Source organism: Haliotis cracherodii, unplaced genomic scaffold (genome assembly GCF_022045235.1).
Source record: "Haliotis cracherodii isolate W230 unplaced genomic scaffold, xgHalCrac1.p SCAF_13, whole genome shotgun sequence".
NCBI classification, from domain to species: domain Eukaryota; kingdom Metazoa; phylum Mollusca; class Gastropoda; order Lepetellida; family Haliotidae; genus Haliotis; species Haliotis cracherodii.
The window spans coordinates 20,297,623-20,320,259 of NW_027266268.1; the positions used below are offsets into that span (position 1 = coordinate 20,297,623).

A 22,637-nucleotide genomic window follows, 5' to 3' on the forward strand; every position below is an offset into this window, starting at 1 on the left:
TATACCTTGACCCCCTATTATTTGCTCTCCACAAATGTTTTGTCTGGTTTTGACTTGCAAGAGAGACTGGTTTGAAACATGTCTTGCCTGGCATCATTTTGTCACTATGGCAATGGTAAGGGAGTACTTATTAAGTTCAATGTAGGATAACAAACTCAGTTTTAAGAAATGTATAACACACACCATCCAACCCACCCAACCAAAGTATTATTAATGAAAAACAACTGAAAATTGTTCTGAAAATGTTCATTCTCCTATGTCAAAAGCTAGTTATGATGTATACTACTCAAAAGAAGTTAAAGGACACCCAATTCTTTCATACTACTATAGTTAAACTTGTTTGTTTTTTGTTTAACACCGCACTCAGCAATATTCCAGCTATGTGACGGTGATCTGTAAATAATCAAGTCTGGACCAGACAATCCAGTGATTGACATCATGAGCAATGATCCACGCAAGTGGGATACAATGACATGCATCAACCACGTCAACGAGCCTGACCACTCGATCCTGTTAGTTGCCTCTTACGACAAAAAATGTCGCCTCTTAGAGCAAGCATGGGTTGCTGAAGACTCATGGCAGAATAACTATAGTAATATGAAGGAAACAGGTGTTCTTTATCGTCTTTTGTGTAGAAGTTGTCGAGTTGACTATTCTTTTATAGAAATCGTTATTTTGTGTGTTTTTGAAGAAATATTTAACAATTACAACTGTGTTTACTTGAACTGAGAAGTTACCTTCAAAACCCACTCACAAACATGGAATTAAGATTGTTTTTCAATATTGAGCTATTGAACTGCTCCCTAGATCAGTGATGAAGATGTGTGACTGTAGAACCAGTCTCTCTTGGTAAAATCATTCATCCAAAACCCAAAGTCCGAGTCTAAAGGTGATCTGCAGGCAAAGACTTTATGTTTTACTGTTAAAGATATTTGTGAACTTTTACATTGAAAGAATTGTTTTCTGACATGCCTAGGAAATACATTTAACTTTTCTGGCTGATTGTGGGTATTGGCAACTTGGCATCATGGGTAATATGATTCTTGTTTTCAAAAATATTTGACTATTTCACATTAACATATTATCACAACAAAACTGCTTTCATTTTGGTCATACATGCGCTATTTCGAAACTTCAAGGAAGCTTTAGGTTGAGTAATTTTAGCTTCATTGGTTTTGACTTTCGTTTCCTGGATATAATCGTTTTGAATATTTTAATTACAAAATTAACTGTAAACATTAAGAAATATTTAGATTTTTGTGCGTACCCATGATGCAATTGTTTGATCCCGCCCCTCTCATGATCATGCTGCATGAACCAATCATTTCTCTGCATTCTTCACACAAGGCTCACAAGGCGATCTAGTAAACCAAGAAGGTAAGCTATAGAGAGTTATGTCCCTTCCTTAACCCATTCCTCAGTCAAACTAGCCAAGTTGATGGGAATGAGTGCTCTGTTATTTCATTATTTTCTTTTGCTGCAATTTTGTTTCCATTGCTGAAATTGTTCACTTTTTTGTCTCTTTTTTTTTTTTTTTTTAAAGAACTGCTTATTTCGTGTAAAAATGAATACATGTATTATATTTTTTAAGATATTGCTTCTTTAACACAAAATTGTTTGTTTGGGCAATTATTCGTTTGGAATAAGTGAATGACAATGCTAATCGAGAATTGTTAAGGAAAGTAACGGAGCACCTGAGTTTTGACAACATAAGGAAAGTTGTTGTCATTTCTCCTATGACCCGTGGACCCATTGTTGAGATTGTGACTTTGGGGCAGGACCGTTTTCCAGTATATATATCCATATTGTATCTGTATTGGTGGCTGTAGCAGAGATCTATTTCATTTCTCACATAACAGCATGACATTTTGGAATGTCTGACTTGGTTCAATTTCACCTGATATCATCATATACATGAACATCGTTTCCCCTGCGTGATGCTTTGCATTCATTGTCTGTTTTTCACTGTGGTGTATTTTCTTTTGTGTCATTTTCGTTGTTCTCTTGATATTGTGTCGGTAAAAAACTGAAGGAATCTCTTACTAATATTCAGCAACAAAAATGTTGCATTATGGGTATGATTCCCTTGCCATTTCCCAGTGACCTTGACCGTAACCTTGACTTTCCCAAACCTAATGTGCACATGACGTAGGTGAGGTATTGTTATATAACTGAATGTATATTTTTAAATATTGTGAGATCTTCTGTGTTTTCTGCCTGTCTCTCAGTTTAAAACTTTGTAACAAAACGATTCAAGAAATATCAAATAGTTGAATAGAGTAATGTCAATCATATGTTTTTCTGCAAAAATAATTTTGTCAGTATTTTATTTCCATTGCTTACTAACAAACTGCAGAAACGCTGATTTTGATCTTTTCTCTCATTCAGCTGCAAAGTAAAGAAATTGCTTATATTTCACGTCATACTCTTCCCCATCACTCACGACCTGGTATGCATAAATAGATCTTGAGGTGAAAAAGTTTATTTTCTTTTTTTACACAATGTCTCGTCTCTGTGTGGCTGGAATACTGCCTATGTGACGTTAAGGAAGAACTCACTCACAAAACACTTTGTTTTATTTGTCTGGCTTAACTATGAGGACTGCGTCATACTGATGATACCAAGTTGATTTTCATGTATAGAGCATGCCATAGTGAATTGGCCAAGCTGGTGGTGGGTGCATTGTGAATGAGAATGGTAATTAATGCTTGCATTCTCACACATTTGGTGGGCTACTGGTTAATGGAATCTCACGTCTGGGTACTGGGTACATACATGTGATGGGTTAGGGGGGACGGGAATCTCACATCTGGTGGAGATCGGGGGACAGGAACCTCACATCTGGTGGAGTTTGGGGTACAGGAATCCTGTGTCTGCTGGGGTTTGGGGTACAGGAATCTCGCATCTGCTGGGGTTTAAGGTACAGGAATCCTGTGTCTGGTGGGGTTTGGGGGACAGGAATCTCACGTCTGCTGGAGATCGGGGGACAGGAACCTCACATCTGGTGGAGTTTGGGGTACAGGAATCCTGTGTCTGCTGGGGTTTGGGGTACAGGAATCTCGCATCTGCTGGGGTTTAAGGTACAGGAATCCTGTGTCTGGTGGGGTTTGGGGGACAGGAATCTCACGTCTGCTGGAGTTTAAGGTACAGGAATCCCGTGTCTGGTGGGGTTTTGGGTATAGGAATCTCACAGCTGCTGGGGTTTGGGGGACAGGAACTTCACGTCTGCTGGAGTTTAAGTTGTCTGGTAAGGTTTTGGGTACAGGAATCTCAGGTCTGATGGGGTTTTGGGTACAGGAATCTCATGTCTGCTGGGGTTTAAGGTACAGGAATCTCACTTCTGCTGGAGTTTAAGGTGCAGGAATCCCGCATCTGCGGGGGTTTAAGGTACGAGAATCCTGTGTCTGGTGGGGTTTTGGGTACAAGAATCTGGCATCTGCGGGGTTTAAGGTACAGGAATCCCGTGTCTGGTGGAGTTTAAGGTACAGGAATCTCACATCTGGTGGGGTTTGGGGTACAGGAATCTGGTATCTGCTGGGGTTTAATGTACGGGTGTCCCATGTCTTGTGGGGTTTGGGGTACAGGAATCCCATGTCTGGTGGGCAACTGGGTACAAGATGATCACACATCAGAGGGAGCCACTGATGTGATGCAGGTTTTACATTGATGTGATAAAGCTGTAGATATAGCTGTTATTGAAGTGGAGAGAAAGAAAACCCAAAAGTTTTATCTTCAGATTTTTTTTCTTCAAAGTTAATAGAATTAATTTTGATTTCCAATGGCTGCAATTGTAACCATATTGAGAAAGAATGAGGTTTTTTGTTTTCACTTGGCACTATTATCGGTAATTTAGCCATACTTAAATCATACATTCTATTATCCTGATACTACGCCAAGAAAAAAAGGAAACCATCCAGTGTGTGCATTCAGCCGTGTTATTAAGTGTCTGTAATGATGGGTCATTACAGTGGTATTTACCATGAATTACCTTGATGTGTTAATTGTGACAATTGCAAGGAATGTGACAAAACAGATCAATGTTGTACATCTCTTGTTCCTATCTCTCTGTCTTCTGCCTGTCAACTGTGCGTGATAACGGTGTTGTGTGTGACGTTGTTGAACAGTAGCCGTGTGATACAGGGAGGTATCAAGCATGGGAAGGCTCATACATGTGATAACACCAAGACAGTGTTCCATTCTTTGTCATGCAATGAATAACAGAAAACATTTGATCCTTTAGAACAGATTCATTTTTTTACCTGGTTTAAGAATCCCTTGGATAAAACAATTCAAATGTATTTTTTTTTAAATGTAGTGGGGTTTTTTGGTTCCACAGACCAGTATGAAGTATATTGTTAAATCATTTTGAATACTATATTTAGAACCTGTTCAAAATGTATCTTAAAACATTCAGAACACGAATTATGATGAATAATGACAGATCTATATCTATGACTGAAGGGAGGTAACTCTAAACTTGCCTTGACATATCTACATACTTTTGTTTTGCCCTACCTACTTAGCATTGTAAGAAAATCCAAATATTATTTGAAATTGAAATTGAATTTTTATCGACCAACCTGTAAGGCCCCTCAAAAGTAAGAGTCTGACCTTAGTCATTTTGATTTACCAAGAAAATTTGTAAATAATTAAGGACATATTCTTCACATCAGGGGCAAAATGGTCGCTGTGTCGCTTGGTGGTAAGAACAATGGGTAGTCATGTGGAAGACCTGCGTTTGATACCCCATCGGGGTACAATGTGTGAAGCACATTCTTGCTTTTGTGATATGGCTGGAATAATCATAAGGATGAAATAAAACCATTCTCCCTTTATGGAATGTACGATACCAGTGTTTTGTTGTGACTGGAACTGGTCAATGGTAGATTATGACAAGGGAGTGGTCAATATTTTGACATTATTTTAAGGTACAAAAGAGAATGTCCTGAACTTATTCTATTTGTCTGCAGGAGGTTGAATTGTTACGTATGTACGTACTGTATGATTGTGGCTGATGGTGAGGTCACTTGATGTAAAGGTAATGGAGGGATAATTAAGGAAGAGGAAGTGAGAACAAGTTCTGATTAACTGAGAGTAATCGTTTACTAGTTGTTAGGAATATTGCATTCTATAAAATTACAGATGTGATCTGAGACTACATGATGTTTTTTAAAGTTAAGAATATTGCAGAAGATGAAATTTGGAGGGTCTGAGAGTATGTGACAAGTTGTTGGGAATATTGCATTGGATACAATTATAGAGAAGAAAGAAACTAATATGAATCTTTATATATTTAGGGTAGGAGTTTTGAAATTGTTCAAAAGTGAATTTGAAGTTTAGTTTAAAAATCATAAATGGCAAATTTCTTTTTTTCTGTGAACTTTTCTTGGAAATCTGTGATGCGGGTGATTTAATTAATGTGAGGAAGATACCTTTTGGTGAATCAGGAATCAAGTGGTCATCTCTCGACCGTGCCAGGAACTTGTGTTTTCGTTACATTCAACTGGCAGGACTATGCCTGTTTTCAGAGTTCATCTACCAGGAGGCGTTCCTGACAACCTACCGGACGTTCATCGTCTGCAAGGAGCTGATAGATAAGCTGCTGTACCGCTTCTACAAGTTCCAGCATGTCAAGGACAAGAAGAGACTCTCCCGGAATGCTTTCTCCCTCCTCATTAGGGTGGTGGATGAACTGGGGTAGGTGAACAGAACATGGAGGAAGCCATGATGGCTGGTTGCTTCTATGTTTGTTTGTTTGTTTCAGGGTTACAAATTGGCACTAGTCCTGTAGTCCTGGCCAATCTGCCCAATAGTAAAGGTATCATAAGGACTAGTAGAAATTTGCCATTTTTAAGGGTTTTGCTATATGTTATCATTATAAGGACTAGTGGACTGAAACTGTTAGTTTCTACCGCTGTTGTTTGTTTGTTTGTTTGTTGTTTAACTCCGCACTCAGCAATATTCCAGCTATATGATGGCGGTCTGTAAATAAAGGAGTCTGGACCAGACAATCCAGTGATTGACATCATGAGCATTGATCCACGCAAGTGGGATATGATGACATGCATCAACCAAGTCAGCAAGCCTGACCACCCCATCCCGTTAGTTGCCTCTGACGACAAGCATAGTCGCCTTTTACTTCAAGCATGGGTTGCTGAAGATCTAATCTACCCCGGATCTTCACGGGTCTGCTTCTATGGGACACTGTGTAGTTGCATCAGGTAATGATGACTTTTGGGTTGTCCATTGGTTCTAAAGCGTTGCAATTGGCTTTGTAGAATTATGTCCCCTAGAAACACCAGGATCCAGTGGTTGTGGGTTCAGAGTGTACATAGGTGTTTAAAGAACTACTCTTTTGAGTATAACCATAACCAAAAAAGAAAAGTGCAGACTACCGGTAGAAAGAATAGATATAATGACATTCAGAGTATACAAGGTTATTTAAAAATGGAGATGGGTGTTTAAAAATGAAATGAGATTAATTGAATTATTATGAGTGTCAAATTTAATACAATAATAGTTTGGAAGTATTAATCAATGCTGGTCTCCATACAACTTATTACAGGGAGATTTGATTGAATTATTATTTGCTTTCAAAATTAATGCAGTAATAGTTTCCATACAATTTATCACAAGAAATGTTTTTGAATGATTGTAATTACATACAATAATTGTTTTGAAATTTTATTAAATGCTAGTTTCCTTACATCTTGTTATAGGAAATACAGTTGAATTATTATGGGTGTTGGAGGTGGATACATTAAACATTTTGAAGTATTAATGATAATCAATGCTGGTTTCGATACACCGTGTTAAAGGGAATTATAATATTAAAATTAATCACTGCTGATTTCCATACAACTTATTACAGGTACATGGAGTTAGAAGAAGAAGTGGTTCGGCGGATGATGGACCTGGTATATGAACTGGTCTGTCAGGGAGAGTTGATGCTGGCAAGGATTCTTCGCAAGAAAATTATCGAGAAGTGTGAGCAGCGTCAGAAGATCCTTGCTGACAATGCCAACACCGTGACCCCCGTACAGTCAATCCAGCTGTCTCAGAAGTAAGAGAGATAATGCACTGCCGTGTTCAGAACAAAGCGCGAAAGTCAAGTGCTTCTTGTCATTACAATCGTGTTAATAGTTAGAAACTTAAGGGTCCCTAGATTCAGGTGCTATAGGAACAAACCTCAAGGGACCCCACAACCCCAGTAATTTTGATCACTGCCCTGCGTGGCAGTTTCCATCATGAGGACCCTATTGCGATTTTGTTGCAATGTATTGTTTGTTGTTTACTGCCAATCAGAAATTTTCCAGCTATATGATGGCAGTCTGTAGGTAATTTTAGACAATCTGGTTATTGACATCATGAGCACTGATCTACACTGTTGGGAGACCCGTGAAAATCAGGGATAGAATAGGTCTTCAGCAACCCATGCTTGCCGTATAAGGCGACTGTGCTTGTTGTAAATATAAGAGGCGACTAACGAGACTTGGTTGATGCATGTCATCATAACCCATTGCAAAGATCGTTGCTCATAATGTCAATCACTCGATTGTCTGGTCCAGACATGATTATTTACAGACCACCGTCATATAGCTGGAATATTGCTGAATGCGGCGTTAAACAACAAACAAACACAGTTGGGATTGGTAAATATGCATCAACCATGGCTGCTAGTCTGACCACTAAAAGAACGCCATGTTTAATATTCTGCCTGGGAAACATGTAGATGTACAAGAGTTTCAGATCCAGTAGTCACATGATATTCCTCCTCCTCCTTCAGCCTGCCAGACCTTCTCCACTTCAAGTCTCAGGAGATCGCAGAACAGATGACGCTCATGGATGCTGAACTGTTCCAGAAAATAGAGGTCAGGAAAGTTTTGTTTTCGCGCCAATATTTGTGTTTGTGTTGAACTAAGTTGAGTTTGCAAATATCTTTTGTATGAGTAATATAATATTTTGTAATATTATTATTCCTGTGATCCTACCTCTATAACAAAAATGCTGTATTTTGGCTATCATCTCACTATAAAATCTTCAGATTTTCAACAGAAGTCCTCTTCACTGTCAACTATCCATAATCAGTTAGTCAAGTAATGGTATCTAGCTTGCCTCTTGTGCATGTGAAGGCGGAAAACCTCACTTGGCTCATGCCATAAATCGTGTATTTTTGTTGTCGTCACAAGCAAATATGGGATAATCTTCTGCTGAGCTGCCATTATATTTCTGTCCTTGTTCCTGCTTGTGACATCATCAGAGGACCCTTTCAGATCGTCTTCGGGGCACGAACAGTGTCAGTGACATATGTCACTTTCGGTTCCGATGACATCACTTCCTGTTCTTATGACATCACTCCACATTATAATTTGGGTTGTGTTTGTGTTCAGCTGAATTTATGTTGCAAATACTGTATTTTTTGTAGTGTTCTTTTATTACTATAAATGGCATAAAAACCCAACGCACAATAGAATTTATTTTACTGTAATAAGATGACTATTGGAGTTTTCTGAGCTCAGTTTAGACATAGTTTTGGTATGGAGACCTTGACAGACGGAGTCAGTATTAACCCTTGGCTTTCTGCAGATTCCTGAGGTTCTGTTGTGGGCGAAGGAACAGTCTGAGGAGCTGAGCCCCAACCTGACCCACTTCACTGAACACTTCAACAAGATGTCGTATTGGTAGGTGTAAATCTCACTTCCCTGAACACATCCACAATATCGGTTGTCCTGAGGTCCACAAGGGTGTTAGTAGACAATGTTAGTGGAATGAATTAATCTTACTGCACACTCATCTGAATCAGTAAGAATACCACAGTTATGCTTTTATCTATTTGGTTCATTTGCAGACGACAGAAAACAAACTTAGAGTTATTCCCCCTTGATATATTTCATGCAGAAAATTTGGTAAACATACAGAAAATGGTGTCTTTCATCAGTAATTCGAGAAATATGTAATTGCTGATTTGGTTTATTTGAGCCCTTTCTGACCTCGAATATATGTTCAGGTGTCGCACACGCATCCTGACGCAAGACGACCCCAAGGAGAGGGAGAAGTACCTCATCAAATTCATCAAGATAATGAAGGTTAGTGTCATCCCTACATCACCACAACCGCCTCCGTGGTCTAGTGGTAGAGCGTCCGCCAGGAGAGCCGAAGGTCCGGGGTTCGATCCCCGGCAGCGTCATACTAAAAGACGTTAAAAGACGGTACTTGTTGTTACCCTGCCTGGCGCTAAAAGGGCTAAAACATGGACTTGTTGGCTCGGAGTCAGTATACAGTGTCTGGGTGGGGTATTCATGTTAAACTGCAGCATGGTATCTCAGTGGGCTAGCACTAAAAATCGGCATCAGTCCGGACTAGTACAAGCAGCCACACACACACACACATACACGTGCATGCACGTCACTATATAAACTATATAAGTGCAATAATCTTAGACGCGACGTTAAACCCCATTTCACCTTACCTTCTGTTCTGATGACCCTGATGACCCTGATGACCAGTATGGTAGAATACGGATGGTAGAATATGCAGGGTGGACTTATAAGTCCCCCAGTACACAATGCTTGTTAGGCCACCTCCGTGGTGCATGCACGTCGCTATATAAGTGCAATAATCTTTGACGCAACGTTAAAGCCCATTTCACCTCACCTAAATCACCACACACCCAAGTAGGGCTCTCAAGGGTAATCGAGAATTGAAGCACACGTGTAGTTTACATTCCCCGACTGCCTCCCTGGTCTAGTGGATAGAGTGTTTGCCTGGAGAACGGGAGGCCAGTGGTTCATCCCCAGTCACTTGAGACCAGAAGATGTCCGACGTAATAAGCGCCCCGCTCTAATAAGCGCCCACGTAGATTTGCTAACATATTGGCTAGTGAACAATCCCAATTAGCACCCCTTCGGACCCCTTTTCGCATATAATATGCACTGCTTCCTTCCCCAATTCGCGTATAATACACACTCGTGTGTTATGTGCACCCTTTATTATTGGCAATTAAATTCTGGAAAAATATAACTGTCGTACATAAACATTTCAGGCTGTCAGCATAAACCACGAAATTTATCTTTCAACTCCAAAATAATATTCTAATAAGAGCCCCCTATTTCTAGTTTTGAGAGCGCCCTGGGCGCTTATTACGTCGAATACGGTACTTGCTGTTATCCTGTCTGGCGCTCATCATTAAGGGATATTACCCGGACCTGTCCACTTGGAGTCAGTATACTGTGTCTGGGTTGGGTATTCATGTTAAACTGTGGCATGGTATCACTGGGCTAGCATGAAAAAGCTGGAATTGTCCGGAGTAGTACATGCAGCCACACACACGTACATGCACCTCACGATATAAGTGCAATCATCTTGAGCGCCTCACTTCAGTGACCGATGTCAAGCAGTTAAGTAACAAACCAGGGGAGATAACTCTTCACATCTTTGCTTCACTGACATGTGTCTGGACATATTTTGACTTGGATTAGGCTGGAAAAAGACAAAATGTTGAATTTGCGGTATATTATTATGTAAATTACCGACTTACCTCCCCTTGTTTTGTGCATCACTACCAATAAAATCGAGTCCTAATCCGGTTTTAATGACAGGTACTCAAGGCTGTTCTGTCTACCCTTCAAGATCCTATACTCCAGTTCTGTGTGCCTTTTTAAAAGTTCTGTCCCACCTACAAGTGATTCATTCCTCAATATACTGTAAATCTTGAAATTAATTTATATGTCTCCAAATTAATACGACTGCTGACCCCCTAGCCAAAAATGCAACTCAATATCAATGGGACTCCCCCACCCCATCCCCAGTGGAATGATACATATCCTTACCTTAATCCAATCAAACAGCAAATAGCACTGCTTATTAGCACTGAGTAGAACACTTCCGTTAAAACTATAAACAGTGTTTTCCTAATAACGACACACAGTTTATCTGCGGACATGTACGGTATATGTTTACTCTGTTGACTGGTATTAGGGAAGTTCAAAGGCAATAAAATAATTAAACCAACAATAGTTCACTGATTGCTATGTCGAGAAGGTGTCTCTTGATCCTAGCGGTAATAACTCACCGGATGTAATTCCTATTCTTTGAATGACATTGTTATATACTTGTTACAATTGTTGCACAACAAACCTCGATTCTGTTTATATTCAAGTTAGTATATCCGCTTTTTAAAGTGTGCAGTGATGCTGTCTTATTGTTGATAGTCTTTTGGAGATATAAATGTGAAGGTAATTAACACGAGCAAAGAACTTTTTGTTCACACTCACAGTAATTTCAAGATTTACTGTACTGGTTTTAAAACATTGTAAAGTCTGTGTCATGCAATATGACGACAGATTCCAGTGTGTCGTGTACGATTATTGCAGCACCTGAGGAAGATGAGCAACTTCAACTCATACCTGGCCATTCTGTCTGCTCTTGATTCGGCACCAGTGAGGAGACTTGAGTGGCAGAAGCAAAACTTAGAGGTATGTTTCCTAGCTCTGGAGAGTTACCTCCCTTGACAGTTGTTTTAATTGTACTCTCTTGCCTTGATTGACACCTCGTTCCTCATTACCTTAAGTTTCTGCTGTTTTAACGGATGGATGTAGATGTTGGTGATCTAAATACTGAGACACCTGCACTGTCAAACAGCTCGCCTCACCTCATTTTGTTGTCCAAAGTACCAAGAAAATCAGTCATTATTTGTGTTCCTTTGTTTCTTCACTTGATCCAAACATTCAATATGAACACTGATATGTTGAGCAGTTTGTTTGGAAATAGAAATATGAAATACCTCCTCCTCACAGTTTTGAAAAATTTGGATTATTGTTGACACTTAATACGTTGTTGATACTTGGACTGTTTTGACCACTGGATGTTGTTGTATTTCAGGCTCTGAAAGAGTTCTGTCAGTTGATTGACAGTTCTTCATCATTCCGTGCATACAGACAAGCGCTCTCCGAGACGGAGCCTCCATGTATACCGTACCTGTGAGTATTCCTCAGACTTGTCACGACATGTGTCATGATGTTACGTAGGACATATGTCATGATGTTACGTAGGATATATGTCATGATGTTACGTAAGACATGTGTCATAATGTTATGTAGGATATATGTCATGATGTTGTATAGGACATGTGTCGTGATGTAGGACGTGTCATGATGTTATATAAGACATGTGTCATGATGTTACGTAGGATATATGTCATGATGTTACGTAGGATATATGTCATGATGTTACGTAAGACATGTGTCATAATGTTATGTAGGATATATGTCATGATGTTGTATAGGACATGTGTCGTGATGTAGGACGTGTCATGATGTTATATAAGACATGTATCATGATGTTACGTAGGATATATGTCATGATGTTACGTAGGATATATGTCATGATGTTACGTAAGACATGTGTCATAATGTTATGTAGGATATATGTCATGATGTTGTATAGGACATGTGTCGTGATGTAGGACGTGTCATGATGTTATATAAGACATGTGTCATGATGTTACGTAGGATATATGTCATGATGTTGTATAAGACATGTGTCATGATGTTTTGTAGGACATGTGTCATGATGTTATGTAGGACATGTGACGTGATATAGGACGTGTCATGATGTTGTATAAGACATGTGTCATGTAGGACATGTGACGTGATGTAGGACGTGTCATGATGTTGTGTAGGACATATGTCATGATGTTACGTAAGACGTGTGTCATGATGTTATGTAGGACATGTGACGTGATGTAGGACAAGTGTCATGATGTTATGTAGGACATGTGTCATGATGTTATGTAGGACGTGTGTCATGATGTTGTATAGGACATGTGTCATGATGTCATGTAGGACATGTGACGTGATGTAGGACATGTGTCATGATGTTATGTAGGACATGTGTCATGATGTCATGTAGGACATGTGACGTGATGTAGGACATGTATCATGATGTTACATAGGACATGTGTCATGATGTTATGTAGGACATGTATCATGATGTTACATAGGACATGTGTCATGATGTTATGTAGGACATGTGTCATGATGTAATGTAAGACATAATGTCATGATGTCATGAGATCTGTTAAGATCCGGAGTAGAATAGGTCTTCAGCAACCCATGCTTGCCATAAAAGGCGACTATGCCTGTCGAAAGAGGCGATTGGGTGGTCAGGCTCGCTGACTTGGTTGATGCATGTCATCGTATCCCAATTGCGTGGATCGATGCTCATGATGTCAATCGCTGGATTGTCTGGTCCAGAATTTATTATTTACAGACCGCTATCATATAGCTGAAATATTGCTGTGTGCGGTATGCACTTCACTCTACAGAGTCCTTAGACGTGCCATTATTCGCTGATCACTGTTTCAAATTCCAGATTTCCCTGATTTTGATGCTCAGTTTTACACTCATACCCTGCTTGTGGTTTCACCAATCTGCCTTTCCACCCACAATATGCATGAGTTTACCGCAGTAATGTTGAAAATATCATTATACCTCACTCACACGGCTGGGACACAGAACCCATGTCGTCAAGGGAACCACAATTGGCTGTGTCCCTTGGGCATGCTATGGGTTTGAATCCTGGTTCGCCCTGATCATGTTTTTTCTCTCACTGGCATTTCTACCTGGTACTTGTTACAGAGGGTTGATTCTACAAGACCTGACCTTCATAAACATCGGCAACCAGGACCTCCTGCCCGACCACAGCATCAACTTCTCCAAGCGTTGGCAGCAGTTCAACATCCTCGACAGCATGCGCCGATTTAAGAAGTGGTATGTGAATTCAGCAAATTTCTGTCGACTTCAGGTCAATAAACTTGGGCTCAGTTTTTGCTAATCTATGCAGGTTGATTAATCTATGGGTCGCCATCCGAGGGCTGTGATATTGATGAACATGCCATGTAGCTCACGTTGTCACTCCATTTCTATTTCTCAGTTTTTCGTTCTGGCAGCTTTTGTAGCTCACCTGGTTCTGAATTATGACGTGGATAGGTGGATCCAGAGGGGAGGGTCCATGGGGTCCGGACCAGCCCTTTTGAAAACCAAATGAAGTACAGTAGTATGATGTAGGCAGTATAATTGAGGATTTTGATATTGCTGGATCTGTCCTTGAAGTGAGCTCATGGCGTGGCACACTATGTGACCTTTAACCTCTTGTGTTAACAATGTTATGAACCTGCGATGATGGGAGGATTTCCAGCACTGTTATAAAATCAGATTTGTCCTTTGTATATGAATCATTGTTTTTGTCTGAAAGAAACATACCCCCAAAATCAGTTTATGAAAACAATTTCGGAACTTCTCAATAAATGATTGCACTATTCTTTGTCAAGTGAGAGTGACATTTTCTTTTTATTTACAGCAACTATGAATTCAAGAAGAGTGAGAAAATATTGTCTATCATCAATGAGTTTGATGACTATTTATCTGAAGACCTTCTGTGGCAAATATCAGAGAAAATAAAACCAAGGGGAGGAAGAAAGAAAGTGGAAGTGGACTAAACACTTGACCAGATCCAAGAACTGTGGAAACCTGACGAAGTGTGAGATGAACAGATTGACAGATGCACATGCTGAGTGTCTTCCTATCAGAGGCTTTGTGCCCAGTCCAGACTGTGAAGCTTACAAGTTTTTGTGTTCCAAGTCCATCTCACTGGCCTCGTGACAGTGCCACATTAATAGGACCTTAACAGGACTATCTACGGCACTGGTGGATTGATGAACGAACTTAGGCAGGCAATGTGAGCTGTAGAACCCAAATCTTATTATTGACCTTGTGTGTCAAGTCAGTCATCTCCATGGACTCGCTCCTGTGCCACTTTGATAGGAATTAACAGGACTATCTATGGCACTGGTGGATTGGTGAACGAACTTAGGCAGACTGTGTGAGCTGTAGAACCCCACGTTTGTTATTGACCTTGTGTGTCAAGTCAGTCATCTCCATGGACCTGCTCCAGTGCCACTTTGATGGGAATTAACAGGACTATCTACATCACTGCTGGATTGATGAACACAGTTAGGCAGACAGTCAGGCAGACAATTAGGCAGACAATGCATGTGTAAAGCTACAACACCCCACCATCTCCATGGCCTCACAATAATGCCACTTTCATAGGGATGTCTACGGCACTGCTGGATTGATGAATGCAGTTAGCCTGACTGTACATTATTTCTGCATAGAAGTCCATCTTAAAAAAAGAAGGTGCTTGTGTAGGGCTGCCTTGTGTGCTGAGCATATGCAGAGCATTGAGTTGACGTAAAGACCTGCCCCGCTTGATGCAATATGTCTTGTTGAACTTTGAACAAATCCTAAGGGTATATAAGGTCGGAGGCAGGCAGAGTTGTGTCCCTTTGAAGCCAGGATCAACTGGTTCTGGGTTTGAATCCTGAATTCATCCACTTATGATACTTGGTCTGTTGCGACTATATGGGTTGGTAGGTTTCATTAAAGTGGTAAACGGCTATGACCTGCATGACTTAAGACTTGTCTCCCACTTTAAGCTGCAAAACAAGTTAACGATGCCTGATATGTACTGGGACATTTAACCGAAGCATTCAGTTACTCGATGTGTGTATTTGTTTGATGTGTGGAGGTATCATTCGGTTTGATACTTGGACAAGTTACCATGACACTGATATAACCCGTCTAACAAATTTCAACATATCTGATGTTCATTGTGAGGAGAAATCAAAGAATCAAATGTGGACATTATGGCCGATAATTCAAGCTGGAGAAAAGCACCAATTTTCTGGATATCTGCAGTGAATTTCAAGGAAGTAGTGAATGTTTTGCTGTGATTTTTATTCAGAATCTGAACACCTTGTATAGAAATCTTGATATGAAAATTGGATATTTGTGGCCTCTTGTCATTTACAGCATTCATATCATTGTTGGATTGTTAAATTTGTTTTTACCACTGAATACCAAAATGTGTATTTGTGTTGTCATTTCATGTTGAAATGAGTTTGACTTTTGATAAAGTGCGTTGCAGCCACTTGCACCTGGATATTTTAATCTGGGTTATCTGCCCTTGTGTGGAATGGTTATCACAAGGCAGTAGAGGATTGACCTTCGGCAAATCTTCTGGGTTATCTGCCCTTGTGTGGAAAGGTTATCACAAGGCAGTAGTGGATTGACCTTCAGCAGATCTGGGTTATCTGCCCTTGTGTGGAAAGGTTATCACAAGGCAGTAGTGGATTGACCTTCAGCAGATCTGGGTTATCTGCCCTTGTGTGGAAAGGTTATCTCAAGGCAGTAGTGGATTGACCTTCGGCGAATCTTCTGGGTTATCTGCCCTTGTGTGGAAAGGTTATCACAAGGCAGTAGTGGATTGACCTTCAGCCAATCTGGGTTATCTGCCCTTGCTACGACAAGGCTGTGTGGAGCAATGTATAGGCTTTCAGCTACTCTGAAAGAATGATAGAGTTTAATAAGTTACAAATTGGCTGCCATATCTATATCCGGCCTATTGCCTGCATCACACCAGACACCAGATGGCGCTTCCCAACAATACCTGAAGGTTATAGTTACGAGATTGAATAATTGTTGTGTCAAAGATATTAAATTAGTTTATGCAATTTAGCCGATGACGAGTGTGTGTGATTAGATGTGTAAAAGCTGCCATATCTGTTGTTGTAACTTTGGCTGTTTCTGCAGGGATTAGGACAACAAATTGGAGATGTTTATGCATAATGAATTGAAGATATTTGTATTTGTTGATTTGTTAATGCAACTAGTGGTTCACCACAGGGTACGAGTGCTGGATAGGACGGAATACAAGACTGTTTATGATTGTAGTAGACCCAATTCCCTTTACCTCGAGTTGGGATGAGAAGTGACATGCAGTTAGTCAGGCGATACTATCCAAATAATCATTTTTCGATGGCGTTAGTCTTTATTAGGGCTGGGACGAGTCCAAATTTACCACCCAGGTACCCCGTCCACCCCTTATTGCCCAATACCTGCTGTAGGGTCAACAGTTGGGTACAAAACGTCCAATTAGGAATTGTTTTACCGAATATCTATAAAACAATCTGGTCATGCAGACACTGAAGTTGACTGAAGCTGTATCTTACTCAAAATGTCAGATGGAATGCGTGTATGGTCAGAAAGATGTGTAGCGACTTGCAAGTAACCATGGAGTTGTATTTAACAATATATCAAGTGACTAACCATGGGTCTGGGTAGTCCTTTGGGTACACAGGTCCTACTTACTACCTACCCGGTCTGAGTGCCCGAGTTGCCCGTCCCAGCCCTAGTCTTGTCATGCTTGTTTACCCATGTATGCCAGAGAGAATACTGTAACTAAATCTGCAGGATTTGTGTCAGAGATCGTCGATACTACTTTAGCAACACATGGCAAGTTTCAGACATTTTTTAGGGAGAAAAAAAAAGAAAATGTATTTTTATTTGATTTATTTTTTATTCCATCTACCTAGACCAAGAAATAAAAAAATCTTTAAATAAATCTGTGCATGTTGGTGGATATTTTGTACATTTGTTTGATTTTTCTTTTGGTACGCATCTCTGTGAGAATCATTCAAAGCACTTTTCCAGCAGATTTTTCCTTTCATGAACAAAAACAACCATCCACGTTTTGTTTTAAGGGGGATTGATATTCCACAGTCTTATTCCTGACAAGTAGAAGTTGTAGGTCGTGCCCGATGTGAAACTGTGACCATCTCGTTGTAGTTAGGGTAATGCTAGATTGATGTTCATAATGAAGTTTGGGTTTAGCCGACCAATAACGTATGGATGGTCAAACTATGAATGCCATTGACCCGATTCTCTACAAGATCCTCATGTGTAATGAGATGAAGCTGGAACTTGTATCATGATTGAAGTATGGCCATCTGAGGTAAACTGATTGTGTGACGCCTGACATTTTCGGGGGTTTACGGATTTGATAGTGTAACATTTAGTCTGTAGGTCGATAAAAATAAAAATAAATGCATTGTACAGGATTTTTTTAATCATCTTAATGTTTGATCGGGGGGTAATAAAAAAATAATAAGGACAAATTATTGCTGGAAATTTTCTGTTTTAGTCATATAGAACCCTTGGATTATGTTTATCTTTATTGTCAGCAGTTAACAAAACCTTTTCATGCTGTTATATTTTATTTCTGAATTTTGATTTTTAAGATTGGATCCGTAAACCAAAGCCAAAAAAGTGAGGCCTAATTTTGACTTAATGAGTGAGTGAGTTAGGTTTAACGCTGCTTTTAACAGTATTCCAGTTATATAGCAGCGTGTCCTAATGAAGCATAATAAGCATGATATTTGCCATTAGATGACATCATTGGTTTGTGTACCCAGCTTTATCAGCGTGTCATATCAGTTCCTTCTCTAGGACATTGATGGATTGTTTTCCAAAATGTCCTGGAGATTTAGTCCAATTTGGTCATGGTATCGACAAGTGTTCTCTCAAAAGAAGCTAAAATGTGAAAATGTGCAATTGACATTAGTCTCTTGCCACATCATTGCATTATGTCAGATCACTCAGACATACTGAAATGTTTGATCATCCAGCAAAGGTGAGCTTCTGTAGCTCTTCTGGTTCTTGGCTCCATTCAAGAAAGTGGCACACAAAACAGAAATCCACTCTTCAATGGAATTACAGGGAAGAATAGGTCTTCAGCAACCCATGCTTGCCGTAAAAGGTAACTATGCTTGTCGTAAGAGGCAACTAACGGGATCGGGTGGTCAGGCTTGCTGACTTGGTTGATCCCAATTGTGTGGATCGATGCTCATGATATTTATCACTGGATTTTCTGGTCAGGACTCGATTATTTACAGACCGCCATCATATAGCTGGAATATTGCTGAATGCTGCATTAAACAACAAACAAACAAACAATTCAATGAAGTTAGCTCAAGCCAATTTGGAATTAAGAATGATATTTGCATGTATACTACTCATCTTCTGATAGGAGCGGTCAGGTAGTCTAGCGGTTAAAGCTGTCGCTCGTCACGCCGAAGACCTGGGTTCAATTCCCGAGATGGTTACAATGTGTGAAGCCCATTTCTGGTGTCCCCCGACGTGATATTGCTGAAATATTGCTAAAAGCAGCATAAAACCACACTCACTCACTCACTCATCTTCTGATAGGGGTAGTGAAATATTTCTTACCATATACATCTATGTGTAATAAGTATGGTTTGTCCTGGAATGTCATGGTTCCCTATCATCCCTAGAGTATGTTTTAACATGTTGCATCTTTTGTTATCTGATTTCTGCATGGTCAGCATTTTCTTGCCTATTCACCATAAAGTACTCCAAAAAAGTTAGGGACCACCCGATTCTTTCATATTACTGTTAGTTCATCAGGACATGATGGATTACTTCAGCCATGAAAGAATCTGGTAAACCTTTACTTTTTTTGAGTAGTATAGATGCCTAAGTGTTTCATATCAGACTAGATTTGTCAAGAAAATGTAAGGAGGACCACAATGTGTTAATTCTTAATTCACTTGTTAAGTGATTTGGCAAGACGATGATGTGAAATTATGATAGTAGCCTGAAACATGATTGCCTGTCCATCTTGTTTTGCACATGAGGCAGTGGCTTCTAGATCGCTTAGACTTGCACACATATGCAATGAAAGGATGCATGTTTAGGGGAGATGTACAATCATGAATAAAAAAGATGGAAGTGACCTTCAAAGTGGCAAGATCATGTGACTTACTAACCTTTGACCTGTGTGGCTGGTCCACTTGCTGAGGATTAAAGGGAGAGAACTTGAGTCTGCTGGCAGACCACAAGAAAATACAGGCAAATGCTGTGTAGACCTGATGTAAATTGTAGAGATTGTGTATATGCATTTGTGTGCTACGATCGCATTATATTGGATGTGTGATCTTCACACACGTGATATGTTATAAATATTTGTACAGTGTGAAAGTTCATATTGAATGTTAGGTGTGTACAAATTGCCATCTGTACAGACCCCAAAGATATTTGACAGTGCTTTTTTGAAAAATTGATGTATTGCTCTGTTATGTATAATTGTCTAATTCCATAACTTATTTAATTCTTATTCATAGTTAATACCAGTTAATGTACAGGAAAGTCTTTATAAACATTTTTAAGAAATGTATTTCAATTGTGAGAAATGCAACAGTGCTTTAAGACAAAGATTATCTGTCACAATCCACGGTTTGATATGATCTACTCAAGAGAAGTTACTTTAATTTGACATGGCTGGTGGGTATTGGAACACAGCTTTCCAATTGTGGGTGTTTCTTAACTTCTTTTGAGTAGTATATATCCATTAAGTAAGTCTGAAGATTGTGTTGTGCTCTCTATATCACAAGTATTCACATGTTATATGCTAAAATGGCAGACACATCGGTTGGTGATAGGACACTACTGTTAAACAACTGCAGTGGTTCCCCTTCAGAAGAGGTACTGTATTTCCTCTATAAAGAGCCTGGACACTATTGACTTCAGTTTACATTTAGACCAACCCCCTATCAGAGGCTAGCTCTTACCATGGCCCAGTCCTTTGTCCTTCTGTATCTGTTTCCAGATGAGGGGGTACAGTGATTAACATTCAGATCAATTCCAGCCTGAGTGGCTAGTCTATTAAATTGCCAGTCTAGCTAAAACGTTGCCAGTCTGACCTTTTTACTCTTATTGTTAGATTGGCATTCTAGGAGTTGGTGAGTGAGAAAACATACAACTTTATGGTTAACAACTTCTGGTTTACGATGAAGTTATCATCTGTAAGGTTGTATGATTTCTTTAACTCTTGACTGAATGAGAATAATTGATATTGTGCAAAATTGATCTCTACTTGAAATAATAATTGCCCATTTTCTGAGATATGTTGATGTTTGGTCATTCTCAAAATGCCATGATTTTATTCATAACAACCTTTAAAAAATTGCGAATTTTTATATATTTATTAACTAAATCTACAAAAATGCAGAAAAGATTCAGCCTGACTATAAGACTTGCATGTTGTAAAAGCAGACTGTCTGAGGCTGGTATTTTCAGCACTGGATGACAGCTCAGTTTAATAAACTTTCTCATTTTCACGTAATGGGGGAAAAACATTAGGTGTAGTTGCTCTCACCCTTATTTGCAAACCTTACCCCTGGGCCAGACTTTTAATAGAGGAAAGATGGTAATCTGTGGCAAGAACATGGTACATGCTTTCAGTGTCTAGATGTTTTGTAATAACCAAGTGTTTGTTTTCAGGTTTCGGCATTGTGTCCGAGCTGACCTGACACCTCTTTGCCTGAATGTAAACGATGTAAAATATCCTGGTGTGATTGACCATCTTTTAGGAATCACTATGCCTGCGATCATGTGATGGGTTTTAATACCTGATAAAACTTACCATTTCATGGATGATGTACACATTCAAGTAGAGGCGCCTGTATTATTTTCGAACTTGCTTGTCACCTTATGTGCAGTAGTTGCCATCCAGTAGGACATCTTTAAGAATCTTTCAAAGTTTGTATACTTGCTTTTCCACCAGTGGTATATTTGACATAACAGTCCTGTGAGGCTAATCTGCTTGCAGCTGACTCTAGGTGGTGACGAGTAGTGTATAGAATCTGTACAGCATGACAAAGCCTGGCTCTGCCTGCGGATCTCTGTGTAGCCCATTTATTCATACCTCACTGGACTCCTTGTGAAGTCTAGGGGCATTACCAACTTATTTTTTTAAAGATTAGGCATTATTTCAACCTAAAGGAACCATAGATTGTATTGATGCTTTTAGTCTCCAGTAATTTGGTAGCTTTTATGTTAGTTTAGAACAAGATAATATGAAAATTGTATACTGTAATAATTTACCGTATTTGCTGTAATAAGGTCCTGATTCCCCCGACTAACTTCTAGATCAATTTGTAAGTATAGTCGTTGTAAATGCCCCTACTACATGACTGTCCCTATTTTCCTATGTGTGTTCCATATTTTATTTCTTGCAGAAAATTGTGTAGAAGGGGTATAATTACTTGATAAATACTTTCAGAAACATTTTAGTTCTGTTGCCATTTGAGCTCATTTTTTTTTAAAATTATCTTGTGTAATAAGTGCCCCCCCCCCCTCCTCTCCCTTATATATTTTCTAAGCACCTAGGGCATTTATTATGTTTATTATAGCAAATATGGTATGAATCATCTCTAAGATTAACGAAGATATTTTTATTTCGTCACCACAACATGATCAGACTCTGTGTGATTGGATGAGAAAAGGGAGAATTATTGTGTCATATTGACTGACTAGTTCAAGATGTTCCTCGAGTAGTCCTGTTATTGGTGCAAGGATATAAATGGGTATTACATTTGAGGCATGCATATTTGGGCTACTTATCTATTTCTACTGTGGTCTGTATACTTGGAGTGAAACAGCTTCTGGGATGGTATAGATGTATGCAATTTTTCCTGTTTATTTATTTATTACAAGAACTGTGCAATGTTGATGTGCTGTTGTATCATTTGCAAACATGAATAAATGTCCTTTCAATATTTTATGCTGATGTTTTTATTGGCTAAGATGTCTAAAATATGGTGTTCTGGAAACTTGCTTGTTGAAGCTCATAAAGCATCAGCCCTGTGGGATCCTGGGTTAGAATAGGTCCCCAGCATCATATGCAGGTCTTAACAGGTGACCAAATGGATTGGGTGG

The 22,637-nt window shown here is 39.4% G+C and overlaps 1 protein-coding gene across 7 annotated transcripts in view; it reads left to right on the plus strand.

Annotated features, from left to right (window-relative positions):
- The window catches only part of LOC139459707 (rap guanine nucleotide exchange factor 1-like), a 129,088-nt gene extending 106,611 nt beyond the window's left edge, over positions 1-22,477 (plus strand). For 6 of the 7 annotated variants that reach the window (XM_071241349.1, XM_071241346.1, XM_071241347.1 and 3 more), the window contains 10 exons: positions 1,348-1,377; positions 5,529-5,697; positions 6,872-7,063; positions 7,787-7,871; positions 8,587-8,681; positions 9,008-9,086; positions 11,373-11,474; positions 11,881-11,978; positions 13,638-13,769; positions 14,359-22,477. In XM_071241349.1, coding sequence (XP_071097450.1) covers positions 1,348-1,377; positions 5,529-5,697; positions 6,872-7,063; positions 7,787-7,871; positions 8,587-8,681; positions 9,008-9,086; positions 11,373-11,474; positions 11,881-11,978; positions 13,638-13,769; positions 14,359-14,497 — 1,121 coding nt within the window. In that variant the 3' untranslated portion in view covers positions 14,498-22,477. The remainder of the gene's footprint in view (positions 1-1,347; positions 1,378-5,528; positions 5,698-6,871; positions 7,064-7,786; positions 7,872-8,586; positions 8,682-9,007; positions 9,087-11,372; positions 11,475-11,880; positions 11,979-13,637; positions 13,770-14,358) is intronic. The other variant, XM_071241350.1, reaches the window with a different exon arrangement.
- Positions 22,478-22,637: the final 160 nt, after the last annotated feature.